Genomic DNA, 23,080 nt, shown 5'->3' with positions numbered 1-23,080 from the left:
TAAAATTAATCAATACATTAAGGAAATTCTAGTTTTCATAACTGCACATTGTCTAAGATTAAAGTACTTAACAATTTTGTGTTTTTGTGCTCTTTAGCCAAATGTCCAGATGATAGTTTGTATTCTCACTGGAAACAGAGAAGATTTGTACAGTGCCATTAAAAAGCTATGCAGTGTTCAATCCTCTGTACCCTCACAGGTGAGCAGCAGCAGATACTCTTGTTAACGTTTTGGGTACGCTACAGTTGACTATATTCAGACTGCTTTGTGTTTTTTATTTTCTATCTCTAGTCATCTATGGATTCTTGTAAAAATTTGTATTTTTATTAGTTTACAATTGCAATTTTGTATATCAGTGCCACTACTGCCATGATTTATCTAAGTTGTGCTTTACATATCAGTAATGATGAGAAATGACAATATTTGATATAAGCCCTTGGTTAGCAATCATGACAAGGTTGTTTTGAAGTGTTTAATGTGATTTGCTGCAGTATTCAATGAATTATGTATTAATTTCCTAGGCTATTAATTTAAGAACCATCTCTCAGCCTCAGAAGCTGAGGGCTATTGCCCAAAAGATACTTCTTCAGATTAACTGCAAATTGGGTGGAGCTCTATGGAGTGTTGCAGTTCCTTTGGTAAGTAAAGTGAAATATAGCTGGAAAAATAGTACAGATAGTACACTTTTTATTTTAGTTTTCTTCTTTTTTGTATTATACATTGCTGTTCTGTAACAGAATATATAGTGAATTGAAAGGCCCAATCATGTTTCATATTTTACTGCCTCTGAAGTCAGAGTGTGTCCTAGAATTGATGTTAATATTGATGATAGTTCGAAGGCAGAATATGATAGCTGGTAGCTAGCTTCGTTGTCTGTTTTAATTGTTGTTTTGACCTTTGTAAGGTCATTAGTAACACCGCTTGGTTAATTTGAGTGGCTGTGTAAAGGCTCCTAGTTCTGGGGAGTTATATATGTGAACTGGATTAACTTGCATAAAGGTTATGGGGTTTATTCTAATATCACTATTATAAAGCAGCAGGCCCTAAGAATATATGGGGTAAGATTTGTCTTTTCTTGTAATGGTTCCAAGAGAATCTGGTCGTCATACCAATGTAAATTGACAAAATATTGCATGAATTGCTGACTCCAGATCATTTAGTGATCACTACTCATTACTTTCCTTTAGTACTTGCCACCAGACCACTCTGATCACACCTGTTGGTATCAGCCAAAATGTATACTTCTTTCTCCATTGTTCATTTACTTAATTAACAGTGAGTGGAAATAAATGATCTTTCATTCACAACACCACAGATGGCATAAACTAGTAAGAGCTAAATTTCTTTGGGACAAATAAAGATCAATTTGTATATCTCAAAAAAGATGTAATGTTTTTGATTGATGCAAGTATCTGAGGTTCAGTACATAAGTACACAATACCAGTGTATTTCACTTATTCAGAGGTAAGACTACATGAAGCTTTGATTTGAGTTAAGACATAGCATGTTTGGGAAAACAGGCATAGAAATTATAATTTTATGGAAAATCTCTTCTGTTTTGAACTCAGATGAATGTATTCTACTTGATGTCCATCATAGTTAATTTATCCTAATGAAAGATAATTCATTACATCAATGTACTTGTCTTGGATTTTAAAATAACAGGAAAAAATGTCCTCCTTTCACTACTCACACTTTTGGTGATAACTTGACATGGTAGCACAGCTATTACTCTGTAAATTTTTCTCTTCAGACATTGCATTTTTTTATAAGGAAAAGTACAGTCACATTCCTGGATTTCATCCCTAACAATCTGACAGATACGTGGCAGTGCACTTTAGGGTATGTTTGTATAGTTGGTATTAGTATGCCTTGAGGTAAATGGGTATCTTAATGCAGCATCCCTTTGAGCAAGGTCATGACCCAAATCTTCACACTGGGCACAGTGCAATTCTACTGATCAAGAATTGTCCCTACCAGACTAGGAACAGAATTACAGAATCTGGGTCTCTGCTCCACCCTATGCATATGGATCCTGGACTTTTTGTCTGCCAGACCTCAAGTAGTCAGGGTGCGCTAACACCCTCCCAGTTCCATTACCCAGTAATACATTCCCATGTTGTGTTCAATACACACAAATGATTGTGTAGCCAGCTACAGCTCAAATACCATTTCAAAGAAACAGTCTGTTGTGAAATTTCCAGTCTTGGCAGGAATGTAGGTGCAATATCATACACATTGCTGAATACACACCTAGCGTCTGCGTGGGTAGTTGTGTAGTGTGTGGTCATTTTCTTTTTTTCTTTTTTTTTTTTGCCTTTGTTTTTTTGAGATGGAAAATAAAGAGAAATGGCGTCAGTTTACGCTGAAAGAAAAATTAATAATTCTTGAAAAAGTTGATTCTGGAATGAAGAAAAATGACATGGCGAAAGCATTCAGAATCTCGTGTTAAATGCTGTCAACAATTTTGAAGTATCGGAGAAAAAAAAAATAGACAAAGTTGAAGATCTGGCGTTGGGACTTGAACAAAAAAAAAATTTAGAAGCACATTTGTATTTCTCTTAAAAAGAAAAAAAAACTTTACATCTCATTTTCATTCTGTATTTTCATACCTGTATTTCTCAAAAAAAAAAATGCATTCTAAAGACTCATTTTCAAACTAAATATTTTTTGCTGTTTAGGAAGCGCCGTTTTTGTATGCAGGTATTGTTTAACTTGGGTCACAGAGCTGTGTTCTGGAGAAGAGAGATCAGGAGAGCGTGAGATAGAGGATTTTCAAAGCCTGATGTTAAATGTTCTAAACATTGTGTGACAAGCACATTACACAGTAAGCCTGATTCTGCACAGGGAAACAAATTAGTTTGGTAAACAGTAAACCAAAGGCAGACAGTGCAGAGCAGCAACAGAACTGTCCTTGTGCCGCTGCTGTTAAAGATGGCAAATTGTAGTCGACTCCAGTCACGATAGTATATATGTTTTCCCCATATTCGTTACAACAAAATTTCCATTTTAACAAAAGTATTTTTTTGTTCCCATGAGTTTCGTTATGACGGGATTCCACCTGTGTTAATGATTGTGGTAAAATGTAAAGAAATAATCATCATAGCTGTCAAATAGTGCTTTCTTGCGCATTCAGTTCCTTGGATACATTAGTTCACCCTGCAGGATTTTGGTTGGCCTTTTTAATTTCTTCATGATATTTTAGTCAATAAATGATCTTTACTTTAACTGCAGGTTGAAAAGCTGAGCCACATCATCCTTGTTTGAATTTGGCTGTTGTAGATTTCCTGGAATATTCTGTATTACAATGGCTACGTTTATTCCATTGTCTAGTGGACTATTTGTTACAACTGTAAAAATAGTTTAATTTTACTTTACTGCTTTTGGATTAAATTAAATACATTTTATTTGTCCCCAAGAGGAAAGTGAAAGTTTACAAATCACAAGAGAAGAGAAAAAATATGTATATACAGTAATCCCTCCTCCATCGCGGGGGTTGCGTTCCAGAGCCACCCGCGAAATAAGAAAATCCGCGAAGTAGAAACCATATGTTTATATGATTATTTTTATATTGTCATGCTTGGGTCACAGATTTGCACAGAAACACAGGAGGTTGTAGAGAGACAGGAACGTTATTCAAACACTGCAAACAAACATTTGTCTCTTTTTCAAAAGTTTAAACTGTGCTCCATGACCAGACAGAGATGACAGTTCCGTCTCACAATTAAAAGAATGCAAACATATCTTCCTCTTCAAAGGAGTGCGCATCAGGAGCAGATAATGTCAGAGAGATAGAGAAAAGCAAACAAATCAATAGGGCTGTTTGGCTTTTAAGTATGCGAAGCACCACGGCACAAAGCTGTTGAAGGCGGCAGCTCACACCCCCTCCGTCAGGAGCAGAGAAAGAGAGAGAGAGATAGAGAGAGACAGAGAAAAACAAACAATCGAAAATCAATATGTGCCCTTCGTGCTTTTAAGTATGCGAAGCACCGTGCAGCATGTCGCTTCACGAAGCAGCTGCACAGAAGGTAGCAACGTGAAGATAATCTTTCAGCATTTTTAGATGAGCATCCGTATCGTCTAGGTGTGCGAACAGCCCCCCTGCTCAATCCCCCTACGTCAGGATCAGAGAAAGTCAGCGCAAGAGAGAGAGAGAGAAAGTAAGTTGGGTAGCTTCTCAGCCATCTGCCAATAGCGTCCCTTGTATGAAATCAACTGGGCAAACCAACTGAGGAAGCATGTACAAGAAATTAAAAGACCCATTGTCCGCAGAAATCCGCGAACCAGCAAAAAATCTGCGATATATATTTAAATTTGCTTACATATAAAATCCGCGATAGAGTGAAGCCGCGAAAGGCGAAGCGCGATACAGCGAGGGATTACTGTATAGTGTGTATGTATGTATGTATGTATGTATGAATGTACAGTCATGGCCAAAATTGTCAGCACCCCTGGAATTTTCCCAGAAAATGCACCATTTCAACCAGAAAACTGTTGCAATTACAAATGTTTTGGTATACACATGTTTATTTTCTTTATGTGCATTGGAACAACACAAAAAACAGAAAAAAAAAGCCAAATCTGACATCATTTCACACAAAACTCAAAAACTGGACTGGGCTGGACAAAACTAATGGCACCTTCAACTTAATATTTTGGTTGCACACCCTTTGGAAAAAATAACTGAAATCAAGTGGTTCCTATAACCATCAGCAAGCTTGTTACACCTCTCAACTGGAATTTCCGACCTGTCTTCTTTTGCAAACTGCTCAAGGTCTCACAGATTTGAAGGGCGCCTTCTCCCAACAGCAATATTGATATCTCTCTATAAGTGTTCAATCGGATTTAGATCCGGACTCATTGCCATGTGTTGTGAACTTCTTGATTATGTTGCGCACAGTGGACAAAGGAACATGAAGATCTCTGGAGATGGACTTGTAGCCTTGAGATTGCTGATATTTTTCCACAATTTTTGTTCTCAAGTCCTCAGACAATTCTCTGCTCTTCTTTCTGTCCTCCATGCTTAGTGTGGCACACTCGCATACAATCATGACCAAAATTATCGTGTGTCTATGTATGTACAGTATGTGTGTGTATGTATATGTGTATGTGTGTATATATATATATATATATATATATATATATATATATATATATATATATATATATATATATATATATATATATATGTATGTATATGTATGTATGTGTGTGTGTGTGTGTGTGTGTGTATATGTATGTATGTATGTTGTCATGCTTGGGTCACAGATTTGCACAGAGACACAGGAGGTTGTAGGAAAAAAAAGGAACTTTATTCAAAGCACTGCAAACAAACATTTGTCTCTTTTCAAAAGTTTAAACATGCTCCATGACAAGTTAGAGATGACAGTTCCGCAGAGAGAGAGCTGAGAGGCGCTGCACAGTACTTTTAAGTAAGCGGAGTACCACGTGAGAGGTTATATCGCACGTTATAGCGCAAGTAAGAAGGGTAAGGAGCAATGTGAAGTTAGACTGTCAGCTGTTTCAGGGGTTTTCCTAGAAGCGTCTGTGTCCTCTGAGGGTGCGATCAGCACTCCAGCTTACACCAACCTCCTCGGCTTTATTCACATTCTCGTGAATCAAGCGACTCTCTGTACCAGGTACATACAGCCGTGATAAAACGTCTGCGTTGACGTGCTCAGAGCCTGGTTGATGCTTTACTGTAAAACTGTAAGGTTGTAAGCCCAGAAACCATCTCATGAGACGAGAGTTTTATCTTTCTGACGGTATAACCATTGAAGTGGAGCATGATCAGTTACCAAAGTGAAATTTCGACCCCATAAGTAATAACGAAGCGCTTCGACAGCCCATCTAATCGCCAAGCATTCCTTCTCAATTGTCGAATAATTGGGTTCCCTAGGAAGTAATTTCTACTCAAATATGTGATAGAGTGCTCTTCTCCATCAAAAATCTGTGACAGGACTACGCGTACACCAAACTCACTTGCGACCGTTTGTAAGACAAAATCCTTTGAGAAATCGGGATTTCGCAGAACCAGATAAGTAGACAAAGCAGCTTTCAAATTACAGAAGGAACGTTCACAAATTTCTGTCCATAAAATAGGGTGGTTCCTCCTGCCTTTTGTAAGTTCTGAAAGAGGAGCAGCCCTATGTGCAAAGTTAGGGATGAACCTTCTGTAGTAACCAGCAAGCCCCAGAAAGGCGCGTATCTGTTTGTGTTTTTGGTCGCGGGTAAGCAAGCATCTCTTCCACTTTCCTTAATTGTCGCGGAAGTAAACCCCTGCCCATAGAATAACCTAAGTAATGAGTCTCAGACATACCCAGTTTACATTTCTTTGGGTTAGCAGTAAGGCCAGCCTGTCTCAAGCTTTCAAGAACAGCTTGAAGTCGCTGTAAATGCGTTTGCCAATCGTTGCTGAAAATCACGACATCATCAAGGTACGACCGGAATATTCAGAATGAGGACGCAGGATCTGATCCATCATATGCTGGAAAGTTAGAGGTGCCCCATGAAGACCAAATGCGAGTCTCGTAAACTCATAAAGTCCGTCAGGAGTCGCGAATGCTGTTTTCTCACAACTGCCAGCCTCTAGAGGCACCTGCCAATAACCCTTTGTGAGATCTAGCATAGAGATATAGCTCGCCTGACCCAGTTTTTCCAACAACTCGTCAACACGGGGCATCGGATAAGCATCAGATTTAGAGACCTTATTCAAGCGCCTGAAATCGATACAGAAGCGAACCGAACCGTCTTGCTTTGGGACTGATACGACCGGGCTGGACCAGTCACTTTTACTTTCATGTATTACACCTAATGCCAGCACCTTCTTGAATTCTTCGCGCACAATATTTCGTCGCGCTTCCAGAACCCGATAATGGCCACTCGAGCATCGGGTGCAATAGTGATTTTATGTTCTGCAAGATTAGTCTTGCCTGGCAAGTCTGAAAAGACATCAGTGTTCCGTTCTATCAAAGATAACAGTTCTGTCTTCTGTGGGTCAGTCAAATCGTTACCAATGGCAACATCGGTCTGAGAAACAGCAGCCAAGGAAGTGTAAACCCCATGTCGGTCGTGCCATTTCTTCAAGAGATTAATGTGTAAAATCTGGAATGGTTTGCGCAGGCCTGGTATTCTAACTTTGTAATTTACTGGTCCCATACGCTCCTCGATAATGGCTTGGCCCTGCCATTTAGCTAGGAATTTGTGCGTGTCAGACGGAAACAGTACTAAAACACGATCGCCGGGTTTGAATTCGCAAAGCTTACTGCGCCTATCGTAAAGACGCTTCTGTGTTTCCTCCTCGCGTTGTTGATGCTCCACAGCAATAGAAGAAAGTTTAGAAATTCTATCTTGTAACGAAATTACCCGATCTGCAAAGCTCAGCCCGAGAGCTGTTGACTCGTTTCCTATCCATTGCTCCCATTCAACATCCAGGTTGCCTCTTGGGCGCCTGCCAATAAGATGCTGCAGATGTTCTATTAGACAGTTGTGGCGAGCGCCCTCTTCTACGCAGTGGTGTGCTGGGGAGGCAGCATTAAGAGGAAAGACGCCTCACGTCTGGACAAACTGGTGAGGAAGGCAAGCTCTATTGTTGGCATGGAGCTGGACAGTTTAACATCTGTGGCAGAGCGAAGGGCGCTCAGCAGGCTCCTATCAATTATGGAGAATCCACTGCATCCACTTAATAGTATCATCTCCAGACAGAAGAGCAGCTTCAGCGACAGACTGCTGTCACTGTCCTGCTCCACTGACAGATTGAGGAGATCGTTCCTCCCCCAAACTATGCGACTCTTTAATTCCATCCGGGGGGGTAAACGTTAACATTTAACATTATACATAGTTATTGTCTGTTTTTCACCTGCATTATTATCATTTTTTAATTTAATATTATTTATTGTATCAGTATGCTGCTGCTGAAGAATGTGAATTTCCCATTGGGATTAATAAAGTATCTATCTATCTATCTATCTATCTATCTATCTATCTATCTATCTATCTATCTATCTATCTATCTATCTATCTATCTATCTATCTATCTATCTATCTATCTATCTATCTATCTATCTATCTATCTATCTATCTATCTATCTATCTATCTATCTATCTATCTATCTATCTATCTATCTATCTATCTATCTATCTATCTATCTATCTATCTATCTATCTATCTATCTATCTATCTATCTATCTATCTATCTATCTATCTATCTATCTATCTATCTATCTATCTATCTATCTATCTATCTATCTATCTATCTATCTATCTATCTATCTATCTATCTATCTATCTATCTATCTATCTATCTATCTATCTATCTATCTATCTATCTATCTATCTATCTATCTATCTATCTATCTATCTATCTATCTATCTATCTATCTATCTATCTATCTATCTATCTATCTATCTATCTATCTATCTATCTATCTATCTATCTATCTATCTATCTATCTATCTATCTATCTATCTATCTATCTATCTATCTATCTATCTATCTATCTATCTATCTATCTATCTATCTATCTATCTATCTATCTATCTATCTATCTATCTATCTATCTATCTATCTATCTATCTATCTATCTATCAGCTCGAACGGACTGAAGCCAGTGGACGCTTGCGGCGATTCCCGCACCGCGAACATAACAAAAGGCAAGACAGAGTCACAGGATATAGGATCATTATGAGCAACTCGTCTGATCATTTGTTTTAAAGTCTTGTTAAACCGTTCAGTCAAACCATTAGTCTGTGGATGGTAAACAGTGGTGCTCAATTTCTTAATAGCGAATCTATCACACAATTGTTTAATCACGCGAGAAGTAAAAGGTGTGCCTTGATCAGTCAAAATTTCCCTAGGAATGCCAATACGAGTAAAAATCATGCACAGAGCTTTGGCTACAGCGGAGGAGTTGACCCTTTTCAAAGCAGCCACCTCTGGATATCGTGTTGCATAGTCAACCAACACCAGCATGTATTGATACCCATTCTTAGTCTTAGGCAAAGGGCCTACAATATCTAATCCCACCCTCTGAAAAGGAGACTTCCAAAATAGGCATAGGACAAAGGGGAGCCCGAGGAGGCTTATAAGCGGAGACGATCTGACAGTCAGGACATGAAGTACAGAACCGTTCAACATCTTTTCCCATATTCAGCCAATAAAATTGTTTCGATAAGCGATCTCTGGTCTTATCAGCCCCCAGGTGCCCTCCCAAGATGTGAGAGTGAGCTAGCTGCAAAAGAATTTCCCTATGCGCTTCAGGTACAACTAATTGTTCAATAAATTCCCCCATTAAATGGTCTGAAATCACTTTGAAAAGACAACCGTCTTTTTTTTTTTAGAAAGTGTGGAGTTTTCAAACCCCCGGTATCACGCTCTTGGTAATAGGAGTCACTAGCAGTGCGAGCCTGTTTAAATGCGTATTCTAATGTGCCATCTGCATGCTGCAAGTGCACAAAATCCGACTGCTCGCTAGGACTCGGTTTGGGTTTGGAGGCATTTGCAATCTGGGAGGATGTAGAAGGGCCTCCCTGCCACTCTGGGAAATTGGGGGGGGTCTCGCTGGAGAGATCGGGTTCAATATCTAATTTGGGCTCTAGATTTTCCCCAACTGCCACTAGTTCTCCTTCTTCTTCCCTCCCACTAAGCTCAACAGAGGACTTGATGACTGGTGAGCGATGTTCAGCCATAAGTCTAGGAAAAAGGGCATTTCTTCTGCTTATCAGTATTGGCCAGGGGCAGGAGTCCGAAACGGCAGACCAGACTTTAAAGTGGCGACCCTTATAAGTTAAAGGAAGAAGCAATGTCTTATAGTCTTTAACATCACCATGTACACAACGTATCTTTACAGTCTCAGTGTCACTAAGACATCTGTCATCAAGAGAGTCCTGTCTGACAACACAAAGGTCACTGCCCGAGTCCAATAATGCTGAGATCTCTCGGTTCCCCAACTTCACCGAGATTAACAAGCCATCTTTTTTATCCGGAGAATAGGGAATATTTGAGCAACAAACCTCGGCCAATCCAATTTTCATTGATTGAGCTGGAGACACGTAACATTCTCTCGCCAGGTGACTGGGTTGATCACACCGGAAACATCTTCGGTCAGGTCCACTGCCGAAATATAGCCTGCGACGTCTGTGGCCTGCTCCTGTCTCACCAGATATGGGCACCTCCTCAACAACCAGATTCCCTGGAGGCCATCCTGACCCCATTCGATTGTCAGGTCTTGCAGCTTGTCTTTGCTCTAGCCGTCGATCAAAGCGACGAGAATGTCCTGGATGCTCCTTCATAGGTTGTGAAACAGCACCAAATCCACCGCTCGTTCTTCAAGCGGTCTGAGAACCTTCCAATCGTCTGGACATAATCGACAATGATTACACATCATGACGCAGAAATTCATCTCGAAGAACTGCAGGTATCCCGGCCAGTAATATATTCATGACAACTTTCTCCACAATTCACTCCACCACGTCTCCCTCAAACCAGCAATGCACTTTATGAATCAAATCTTGAATTTGTGCACAGATGGGACCGTCCATGTTTAGGTTCCAGTCGTTAAGTGCAAAACCTTTAGCCAAAAAAGTCACATTCTTACATAAAACAGTTTGTTGCTTCAGGAAATTATAATCGCCGAGCTTATTGCGATGCACATTCCGTAAGGACAGTAGAGCATCTCCAGACAAAAAAGGTGTGATGAGGGGCGGGTCATCCTCTGGATCGTAACGAAGTGGAACATTCTGAGCGAATTGAAACAACTCCTCGGCATCCATCTGTGCAACCACTTCTGGTACCACTTGTCACGATTGGGTCACAGATTTACACAGACACAGGAGGTTGTAGAAAAAAAGGAACTTTATTCAAAGCACTGCAAACAAACATTTGTGTCTCTTCAAAAGTTTAAACGTGCTCCATGACAAGTCAGAGATGACAGTTCCGCCAGGAGCAGAGAATGTCGGAGAGAGAGAGAAACAAAACAACCAATTTTCAAAGCTGAGAGGCGCTGCACAATACTTTTAAGTAAGCGGAGTACCGCGTGAGAGGTTTATCGCGCGTTATAGTGCAAGTAAGAAGGGTAAGGAGCAATGTGAAGGTAGACTGTCAGCTGTTTCAGGGGTTTTCCCAGGGGCGTCTGTGTCCTCTGAGGGTGCGATCAGCGCTCCAGCTTACTATATATATATGTATATATATATACACAGTGGGTATGGAAAGTATTCAGACCCCCTTCAATTTTTCACTCTTTGTTATATTGCAGCCATTTGCTAAAATCATTTAAATTAATTTTTTTCCTCATTAATGTACACACAGCACCCCATATTGACAGACAAAAAAAAGAAATTTTGAAATTGTTGCAGATTTATTAAAAAAGAAAAACTGAAATATCACATGGTCCTAAGTATTCAGACCCTTTGCTCAGTATTTAGTAGAAGCACCCTTTTGAGCCAATACAGCCATGAGTCTTCTTGGGAAAGATGCAACAAGTTTTTCACACCTGGATTTGGGGATCCTCTGCCATTCCTCCTTGCAGATCCTCTCCAGTTCTGTCAGGTTGGATGGTAAACGTTGGTGGACAGCCATTTTTAGGTCTCTCCAGAGATGCTCAATTGGGTTTAAGTCAGGGCTCTGGCTGGGCCATTCAAGAACCGTCACAGAGTTGTTGTGAAGCCACTCCTAAGTTATTTTAGCTGTGTGCTTAGGGTCATTGTCTTGTTGGAAGGTAAACCTTCGGCCCAGTCTGAGGTCCTTAGCACTCTGGAGAAGGTTTTTGTCCAGGATATCCCTGTACTTGGCCGCATTCATCTTTCCCTCGATTGCAACCAGTCGTCCTCCTGTCCCTGCAGCTGAAAACACCCCCACAGCATGATGCTGCCACCGCCATGCTTCACTGTGGGGACTGTATTGGACAAGTGATGAGCAGTGCCTGGTTGTCTCCACACATACCTCAGTGCAAGACACATGACAGCCCGCATGGAGTTTGCTAAAAGACACCTGAAGGACTCTGAGATGGTGAGAAATAAGATTCTCTGGTCTGATGAGACCAAGATAGAACTTTTTAGCCATAATTCTAAGCGGTATGTGTGGAAACAACCAGGCACTGCTCATTACTTGTCCAATACAGTCCCCACAGTGAAGCATGGCGGTGGCAGCATCATGCTATGGGGGTGTTTTTCAGCTGCAGGGACAGGAGGACGACTGGTTGCAATCGAGGGAAAGATGAATGCGGCCAAGTACAGGGATATCCTGGACAAAAACCTTCTCCAGAGTGCTAAGGACCTCAGACTGGGCCGAAGGTTTACCTTCCAACAAGACAATGACCCTAAGCACACAGCTAAAATAACGAAGGAGTGGCTTCACAACAACTCTGTGACTGTTCTTGAATGGCCCAGCCAGAGCCCTGACTTAAACCCAATTGAGCATCTCTGGAGAGACCTAAAAATGGCTGTCCACCAACGTTTACCATCCAACCTGACAGAACTGGAGAGGATCTGCAAGGAGGAATGGCAGAGGATCCCCAAATCCAGGTGTGAAAAACTTGTTGCATCTTTCCCAAGAAGACTCATGGCTGTATTAGCTCAAAAGGGTGCTTCTACTAAATACTGAGCAAAGGGTCTGAATACTTAGGACCATGTGATATTTCAGTTTTTCTTTTTTAATAAATCTGCAACAATTTCAAAAATTCTTTTTTTTGTCTGTCAATATGGGGTGCTGTGTGTACATTAATGAGGGAAAAAATTAATTTAAATGATTTTAGCAAATGGCTGCAATATGACAAAGAGTGAAAAATTGAAGGGGGTCTGAATACTTTCCGTACCCACTGTGTGTGTGTATATATATATATATATATATATATATAATATTATAAATGGGAAATTCAGTTTCAAAACTTGCCTGACGGCGCACTTGATAAAAATAAGGTTGTGTGTAGTTACTGTAAAGGCGAATTTAGTTATCACCGGAGTACAAGCAGCCTACAATATCACATGCAAGCCAAGCATCCATTTTACACTATATGTGTAAAATGTAAATTTTACACTAATATGCGACAGACCACGCTTGACAGTGTTTGGCAGAAACCAATGGACGTGTCAACCTCCAGCAAATTGACGGTAGCAATTGCTAAATGTATAGTCACAACATGCAGGCCGATTTACATAGTGGAGGATGAAGGTCTGCACAACATAATTCGGATCGCGTCCAACGACCTAATTTATGAACTACCCTCAAGAGCCACAGTCGTAACTAGTATACATGAGCTGTATGATTCAGAGAGGGCAAAACTAGCTAAGGAGTTGCAGTTCACGGTGACGATCGCCCTTACTGGTGACTACTGGACATCACTTGGAAATCATAGCTACCTTGGGGTTACAACCCGTTATGTTGAAAAACAGTGGAAACTGCATTCACATGCTTTGACGGTCATGAAAACATCAGAGAGACATCATGCCAAACATTTTATGGATGTAGCAAAGCAATGGAACGTTGAGAATAAAGTAAGCACACTCAATACAGATAGTGCACGAAATTTAATTTCAGCAGCGAGACAGCTGCCTTTCAAACACTTGCCATGCATCGCACACAGCATTCAAAATTCTGTCAGTGTCTGCAGAATAGTGGATTTGACGGTGCACTTTCCAAATGCCGAAAGGTGGTGGGGCACTTCAAGCACAGTCCATCAAATACTGCAGAGCTTAAGAAACAGCAAGTCGTGCATGGCCTGAGGACTGAGACACTCGTACAAGACTAGCTGGAACTTCACTCTGGAGATGGTGAAGCGTGCGTGAAGAAACAAACAACCACTAAGAGATGCACTAGCCCTACATAAAACTAACGTGGTCATGACAACAAATGCTGAGCTGGAGAAACTTCAGAAGCTGGATGCATTGCTGAAGCCCTGCAGGTAATACACCAGTTTTTTTTTTTTTAATCTTCTAGCAATCTCACATGCTGTTATTGAAATAGGTGCATCTTCATCGATCATTAAATATGCATAGTGGGAGTGTGGAGTCTCATACTTTAACGGCAAGTTCTTATTTCATACTGTTTGCTATTTGGCCAGTCCTTTAGCATATGGTTGTCATAAGTTGGATTGATGTTTATACCATTTTTTATGTAGTAAATATGAGTGGGCTAAATTTTGTGAAGGGATGTTAGTCTTTTGCGATACAGTACATAGTGTTCACTTTGGTTTGAAGAACCTCCTCATTAACTTTTATTTTTTTGTGTGTCATTAGCAGCGGTCACAGATGACGATATGCCATGTGTTTTTTTTTTTTTTTTTTAATTATTTGTTTTCTGAAAACCTGTGCTTATACGTTATTCAGTTTTAAAATCAGGTTTCCAGTAGTGTACACCATTGTGCCTGCCAACATTTCTCCCGATGCTTATCAGTACCTTCAGAACATTGGATTGATCATATAAAAAGACTGGGAAATCTTTTAGCCACTGTGTGTTAAACTGGTACGTTTTTTTGTGTCAGATAATGAGACCTTTAGTGGCAGGGGCTGCCTCCTCTCATGATGCAACAGTAGTAGCTCTGAGTTTAAGTTGGATTGGGGGGGGGGGGGGATGGGCTTCTCATCCATTACTCGTTGCCTATTCTCTCCTGTGAATGTTGTGATACTACATTAAAGTACATCCACAAAGAATGTTTTTAATTGCAAATTTGATTAAAAAAAACAAACAGAACTGAGGTGTGGTAATTGATTGCTGGCATCCTCAAAGAAGAGTTACGGCAACCAGTGCAAGCTGCAGCATCAGAACCCCCAAATAAGAAAGCATCTCACTTAGTGGCTTCAGAGTCGGAATCTGATGAAGAGGAGGACTGTATTGAAAAATGTCTGGAGTGCTATAAAGCAGAGCTTGTCATCAGCATGGAGGTTTGTCCTCTAAAGTGGTGGTCCACACATGCTCTGGTATACAAAGAGCTAGCTTACCTTGCTCGCAAGTACTTGGCAACACCTGCCACAACAGTGCCTTGCGAGAGGTTGTTTTCACTCTCTGGGCATGTTGTGCAGAAAAGGCAAGCTGCCTTGTACTCTGGAAATGTGACCAAACTTTTATGTTTAAGAAACTGGCTTGGTTTAATAAAATGGAAAGTGTATTATTCATAATAATCCAAAAGGCCAACTTGCTGTTTCTGCTGAGAAACTAACTTGGCTAGCTAGTTTAACAATTTTGAATTGCATTCTGTTCATAAAATCCTGTTTCTGGAGTTTTTGTATTGCTTTTAAGTGAGATTTATTAAGCATTATTGAGAAATACATGGAGACTGTGGTATGAGACTACATGTCTTAAATATATGTCATCTGTTTTACAATACAAGTCCAATTGTTTGTTTTCTATGTTCAGCATTGAACAGCCCTAGAGTATGCGTGAATAAAGCCTCCTCACAGTTGAAGCTTTGTCTTTATTTCCTCTTGTTCCAGTTACCTGAACAAGTGAAGTACATTTATATGCCATTGTGTTGTGTCCATTCTTCTTAGTATGGTCTGATTGCACTTAAAAATCTTTGTGGTTAAATTTCAACATTAAAAAAAAATACATTTCAGATTAATCATGGTTAATTACACAAAGTCATGCGATTAATCGCGATTAAACTTTTTGATCGCATATATATATATATATATATATATATATATATATATTATATATAATTTATTTATTACACATACACATGGTGTCATGTGCAGAATGAGAGAGAGGGGTGAGTTGAGGTTTCCATGAAAATCAGCATTGAGAATGTTCAAGTCTCGACAACAATACAGCATTTATTCAAATGGGAGCTATCATTAAGTTGTCCTGTATTTGCTCTCTTCTCAGAATAAAAGAAGAGACAGCCTTTCTGCACAAGAGAGAAGACAAAGTGCGCATGCGGCCGGTTTTAAATGTTCCCCGCATTAACCAATGGCTGACACACGTTACACAGTGAGCCGGTAGACTTGTAGTTGAAGAGGCATTGGACAAACAATTTGTCTGTTCTGGTGCAGAGCTTAGTTGGTGGGGGTGCCGGGATCTGAAATATATAAATATATATAGGTATAGGTTTGTTCTTAAGTTGAATTTGTGTGTAAGTTGGAACTGCCAAGAGAGTAAGTGCTCTGCCAATGAATGATGGAGTTTCACCTCTCTGATCTTTTTATTATTTTTACTTTATTTTCTAAGGTGATGGTTTTTCTCTTTACTGTATCACCAGCACTTGCATCAGATTTGTGTTTCAGAGACATTGTTGAACGGTGAAAACGAAAGTGTGTACAGTGCTGTGCAGAAGAGCTCATCTTAACCTATCACAGCAGGAAGGCACCCCTCATCAGCACGTCTGGTGTACTGAGAGGCAACTTCCTGCTATGTACATAACAGTACAAGCAGGCTTGCCTTTGAGAATGAATGGGGGCGGCGAGGGGCGGTTCACCACCCACCCACTACACAGTCACCTCCACTTGGAATACAGTATGCTGCCTGCAGAGTCCGCCCATCGAGAACGAACAGGGTGCGATCAAAGGTGGGTAGTGAATCGCCCACCATAACCCCCATTTAACAGGCAGCCACCCAAGGAATACTACAATGCTGCCCCATTCACCCTCAATGGCCTCCGTTCAGTCACAACCGGGTCACTGCTTGTAGCATCATCAGCTGCCCACCAAGAATGAACAAGGCAGCTGTTCGAGGGACACTGCAAGGCTGTGTGATGGGCAGGCAGTGAAATGCCCCATCAAGCCTCTGTCCTGCACATGAGCTGTAGCTGTGGCCCCGGTGAATATGGAAACCTGGGTCACCGCTTGCCACTCACCCAGCTGCCCACTGAGAATGAATGGGAGCCGGAGCGTCCAAGGGACATTACACTGCGCGGGCAGCGAAATCGCCTCCGTCCTGCCACCACTTGCAGAGTCCTTAGGCCGATGATGATGGAGCAGCAGTTACTGAGGAGCCTGTGTCACGTCCCCCAGACAGATGAAGGAGCAGCTGCGGCCCCGTTCGTAAGTCAGATGTCCGTAACTTGGGGACTACCTGTATATAAAAATAAAGATCAAAGCTTGGCCGTTCCTGTTTACCCGGGAATTCCAGTAGTTTCATTCCCGGGAATCGGGAGCCCAGGAATGGATTCTTTACTTCTGCTTGTTCCATCCACACTGCATCTTAGACCACCACTTATTCTAGATATTTAAATGCATCCACTCTTTTTAATATTTCTTCCTGCAGGCTAACTTCTGAATCCTGATCATCATTAACCCTCACATATTCTGTCGTCTTTCCATTTATCTTCATCCATGTATCTTCTAAAGCCCCTCTCCATTCTTCTAACTTCCCCTCTACTTCTTTTCTGGTGCAATACAAAACTGTGTCATCAGCAAAAAGCATGCACCATGGGGATTGGCTGTTCATCCCATGACTTTATATATCCATAACCAGATGAAAGGAGCAAGGACTTAAAAGACTGCATTAGGTATTTCTCTCCCTGAAATAAAAACAAACGTCCCCTCCCCTTTGGTGGTCTCTTTCCTAAGTCTTCTCTCAATAACTTTCCCAAATTTTCATTGTGTGTGACATCAGCTTTATCCCTCTATAGTTTCCACAATCTTGAATATCACCCTTCTCATAAATGGGTATAATCACGCTGTTACTTCACTCATCTGGTATTCTCTCCCGTGCATAGATCTTCTGCATTAGATCTTACAAATATCAACTCCCTCTTCTCCTAAATTCTTCTGCACTTTTGTTGGTGTTTCATCTGTTTTTTTTTTGCCTTTTCATTCTTTTCAGTGCCTCTTTTACTTCCTACCTTCTTATTCTTGGTACTAGCCCTTCATTTGGTACTCCATCCCCAAATACTACCCTTTAATTTTCTTCTTTCAACAGCTTTTCAAAGTACCTCTTCCATCTATTGTTGATCTTATCATGCTCATCTAAGACTATACATTGCAGCCTGATCACTCATCCCCCACCGAGGCAGCTGAAGTCAAGTCAGTCACAAAATTCTCAGTGCTGAAGTTTCTTTAGTTGGGAGTTAGGTGTCTGAAATTGTATAGGGTAAATAATATATTGTCATTTGGAATACATACATTTCATGTGTGTTCCGTGTCTACAATTATCTGTTCAACACATAACTAAAACAGAAACTTTTTTCCAGGTTATAGTAATTATGGCAAAATGCTGATGGTAAGTGTGTAGACTGAAGTCCAAATATCAAACACTTTCAAAAAGGAATAACAAAACAAGTGTGGTTTTATTCAAGCATATAGCAGAAGAAAAATAAATTCTTCAATTTACATGTTGCTGTCAATGTGTAAAAACCAAAGCCCAAATATCAATTGACACAACCTAAGAGGTAAGAACGGCTGCATAATAATCATTAGATTGTGGGTTCAAGCCTAGGCATTCAACATTTTGAGTAGTGAGCTGCTATTATTACTATCTTATATATAAATGTCTATGCGTGGAAGTGTGCGTGTGTCTGTCCAGCCTGGAAGTGAGATGTGGAGTTGGGCTAAGGGCTCCGGAACCAAGGATACACAGCACGTCTGCAAAACAAAACCCCTGAAGAGAGAGTCACTCGCTTATCCATTATTATGGAGCATGGTAAGCACATCTGCAAAACGAAAGCACATCTGCAAAACGAAACCTCCTAGGAGAGAGATGACCAGAGTAGTTCCTTTCAGTTACCAGACATCTCTACATTTCAATTTTTTTTTTTCCTGACGATTTCAATAGTTTCTAGGACCTCGTTCTTTTTACAGCACGGGTTTACACAGTTAGTTATATAATAAAAACATACATTTGATTTGAGTCCGTTACTCCCAGTGTAAATTTTTGCTACTTGTAAAAGATATTGCTGAAGATAATGTATATAAGCAGACACACAAATGCTAGTGAATCGTGTTGTCTTGGTATCTTGTTGTCACTTAATTTTATTTTTTTAACTCAGTTTTATTCTTGAATAAAAGCACACTTGTTTCTTTATATCTTTGTGAAAGTGTTAATTTATATTCCAGTAATCTCTCTGCCTCTTTCGTGCATGCATACACACTTCCATGCATCAAAACATCATTATTTGAAAATGCTATGCCATTTGAACATGAGTTGTCATTTGAACATTTTTTTTTTCCTCTTGATCTTGCCCAATCTCTGGTGCATGATACTGAGAATGCAGACAGATTTCTTCTTTTAATGTTCATACACCGTCAGCATGGCACTGCCAGATCTAAACACTAGCATTGAGAATTGCCTGCATACTGAAGCGACTTTAGCTGCAGGTGGAAGTTCCCGTCCCACTTTATTTATGGTGCCAAGCAGAGTTGTGTAGCAGTCTATTAGCCAGTGAAAGCAATGTGAAGAAGTTGTCTTCTCTTACAGTTCTGTCTTTGTCCAGAAACGGCTATTTGACCACATGGGATGAGTGGGATCTTTTCCAAAATAATGAGTGGCATTGTATATGTACATTGTCTACAGATCTACCTCAATCCAAAACTTTATGCCAAATTTGTCAGGCTTGATTGATATGTATTGCAAGAAAGGATAACGATCCTTAGTTGGAAACAGTAGTTGCTCATCAACAGTATTACGGTGCCCTGGGTTGTAACTCAAAACACAGTTCTCAACAAAACTTGGCTAGATGTTTGAGGTCACAACAAATCTTGTCTTTTTTTTTTTTTTATTACACATTCTGCACGGGTGTCTTTGTTATCAAAGTGCAAATGCTGCATGATAGTCTCAAAGCGGCCATGGGGCATTGTATCTTTTATTGCCGGTGTAACAAATAGTTCTGACCAAGAATGAACCACAACACTAACTGTGGTCATCGCTGCTCTTGTGAAAAGAATGGAGATAAACACCATCAACTCGGAAAGGAAGGGGCAATCTTATTGTACCATGTGAACATGACTGTGAAAAAATTTACACTGTTACAAACTCAAATGTTTGTTTGTTTTTATTATATAATAATAAAAATAGCAGGTCACTAGTCAATGAATTTTGTTGAAAAAGAGCTTTACATTTACTTGTTGTTTACCCCATGGTATTTAAACTGATCTGCAATGATTAAAAGGAAGATGTCCAATCTAATGTTGTTTTCTAGAGAATTCACTGGAAAAAGCACACTTTTGTTCAAATTAATTTTGAGTCCAGATATCTTTTGAAATTCTTATAGTGCAGTTAGGGCTACAGGCACAGAATTTTGTGGGTTTGACATATACAGTGCATCCGGAAAGTATTCACAGCGCATCACTTTTTTCCACATTTTGTTATGTTACAGCCTTATTCCAAAATGGATTAAATTAATTTTTTCCTCAGAATTCTACAGACAACACCCCATAGTGACAACGTGAAAAAAGTTTACTTGAGGTTTTTGCAAATGTATTAAAAATAAAAAAAAACTGAGAAATCACATGTACATAAGTATTCACAGCCTTTACTCAATACTTTGTCGATGCACCTTTGGCAGCAATTTCAGCCTCAAGTCTTTTTGAATATGGTGCCACAAGCTTGGCACACCTATCCTTGGCCAGTTTCGCCCATTCCTCTTTGCAGCACCTCTCAAGCTCCATCAGGTTGGATGGGAAGTGTCGGTGCACAGCCATTTTAAGATCTCTCCAGAGATGTTCAATCGGATTCAAGTCTGGGCTCTGGCTGGGCCACTCAAGGACATTCACAGAGTTGTCCTGAAGCCACTCCTTTGATATCTTGGCTGTGTGCTTAGGATCGTTGTCCTGCTGAAAGATGAACCGTCGCCCCAGTCCGAGGTCAAGAGCGCTTTGGAGCAGGTTTTCATCCAGGATGTCTCTGTACATTGCTGCAGTCATCTTTCCCTTCATCCTGAATAGTCTCCCAGTTCCTGCCGCTGAAAAACATCCCCACAGCATGATGCTGCCACCACCACCATGCTTCACTGTAGGGATGGTATTGGACTGGTGATGAGCGGTGCCTGGTTTCCTCCAAACGTGATGCCTGGCATTCACACCAAAGAGTTCAATCTTTGTCTCATCAGACCAGAGAATTTTCTTTCTCATGGTTTGAGAGTCCTTCAGGTGCCTTTTGGCAAACTCCAGGCAGGTTGCCATGTGCCTTTTACTAAGGAGTGGCTTCCGTCTGGCCACTCTACCATACAGGCATGATTGGTGGATTGCTGCAGAGATGGTTGTCCTTCTGGAAGGTTCTCCACTCTCCACATAGGACCTCAGGAGCTCTGACAGAGTGACCATCGGGTTTTTGGTCACCTCCCTGACTAAGGCCCTTCTCCCCTAATCGCTTAGTTTAGATGGCCGGCCAGCTCTAGGAAGAGTCCTGGTGGTTTCGAACTTCTTCCACTTACGGATGATGGAGGCCACTGTGCTCATTGGGACCTTCAAAGCAGCAGAAATTTTTCTGTAACCTTCCCCAGATTTGTGCCTCAAGACAATCCTGTCTCGGAGGTCTACAGACAATTCCTTTGACTTCATGCTTGGTTTGTGCTCTGACATGAACTGTCTACTGTGGGACCTTATATAGACAGGTGTGTGCTTTTCCAAATCATGTCCAATCAACTGCATTTACCACAGGTGGACTCCAATTAAGCTGCAGAAACATCTCAAGGATGATCAGGGGAAACAGGATGCACCTGAGCTCAATTTTGAGCTTCATGGCAAAGGCTGTGAATACTTATGTACATGTGCTTTCTCAATTTTTTTATTTTTAATAAATTTGCAAAAACCTCAAGTAAACTTTTTTCAAATTGTCATTATGGGGTGTAGTGTGTAGAATTCTGAGGAAAAAAATGAATTTAATCCATTTTGGAATAAGGCTGTAACATAACAAAATGTGGAAAAAGTGATGCGCTGTGAATACTTTCCTGATGCACTGTATAGTACCATATCATCTGCATATAGTGATATTTTCTGTTCACGTCCTTCTCTGAAAATCTCCTTTATATCTGATGCATAATAAGATCTCCAGAGTGTTAGACTTTTTTGGGTGAATATATTACATTAAATATTAATTGAAAATTGGAAGCTGAGCGAATACCTTTAATAAATCCAGTTTGGTCTTATGATATTACCGAAGGGGCACTTTCTCAATCCTCCTAGCAGGAACTTTGGAGAGTATCTTGACATTATTATTTAGAAGTGAGATTGGTCTGTATGATGTACAATGTAATAAGTCCTTATTTTTGTTAGGGAAAAATGGTAATTAATGCTTGGCAAAAAGTTTGAGGAAGAATTGTATTGTCTCTGGCTTCTATAAATGTTGCTAATAAAAGGGGAACTAATTTAATTGCAAATGTTTTGTAAAATTCAGCGGGGTAGCCCTCAGGACCTGGTGCTTTCCGGCTCTGAAATGAGTAGCGTCAAGTAGTTCTGATAGTGTCAAGAGGTTTATCTAGTTCCTCTGCACTGAGAGTATCTAGCTGTGTTACCCGTAATGTATCAAAAACATCATGTTCTGTCTTGTATTCTTTAAACAGAGTTAAATATAAGGACTTGCAGTATTTTCTAAATGTGTGCATTATATTTTTATGGTCATTGATTTTTTCTCTGTCTTTGTTGGTGATGACTGATATTGCATTGCGAATTTCTTGCTTGTGGATTTGTTGAGCTAAGGTCTTAATAGCCTTCTCTCAGTGTTTACAGTAGTGATGATGTGATTTAAAAATAAGTTGTTCCATTTATTTTGTTGTCAAGAGATTGAGTTGTGATTTGCAAGTTGTAGACAATGAAAAAATGGGCTTAAAACAATTATTCCAAATTTCAATGATAAATATACACTATTGTTAATTTTTCATATTGCTGACTGAAAGCTGAGGTAAGCTGTTAAATGAAAATCACCAATTTAAATGCTGAAAGAAAATACGCAATCACTGCAGCAATCTTGGAATGTCGTACAAGATTTTAATTATTTTACAGGATTTTAACAAGTATTTGTTTTGTATGTATAAAAGAGCGAGATTGCCTTTCTTACCTTATATGTAAAGGTTTTATTAATGTTTTGTTTATTCAAAGGCAGTCATTTGATAACAGGGTCACAAGCTGTCGAGCAGCTGCCTCTCTTTTAGCCTTCCTTGTTATCCATAATTGTTTTTATGAATCTTATAGCCAAATTAACACTTAAACACCATC

At 40.2% G+C, this 23,080-nt stretch overlaps 1 protein-coding gene across 1 annotated transcript in view; it reads left to right on the top strand.

Moving 5' to 3' along the window:
• The window catches only part of piwil2 (piwi-like RNA-mediated gene silencing 2), a 211,332-nt gene that overhangs the window by 162,156 nt on the left and 26,096 nt on the right, over positions 1–23,080 (top strand). The window contains exons 15-16 of the mRNA XM_051924076.1: positions 98–199; positions 522–638. Coding sequence (XP_051780036.1) covers positions 98–199; positions 522–638 — 219 coding nt within the window. The remainder of the gene's footprint in view (positions 1–97; positions 200–521; positions 639–23,080) is intronic.

Source organism: Erpetoichthys calabaricus, chromosome 1 (assembly GCF_900747795.2).
Source record: "Erpetoichthys calabaricus chromosome 1, fErpCal1.3, whole genome shotgun sequence".
Lineage (NCBI taxonomy): Eukaryota > Metazoa > Chordata > Cladistia > Polypteriformes > Polypteridae > Erpetoichthys > Erpetoichthys calabaricus.
The sequence above is the reverse complement of the archived record's forward strand: the minus strand, read 5'-3'. Positions and strand labels throughout refer to the sequence as shown.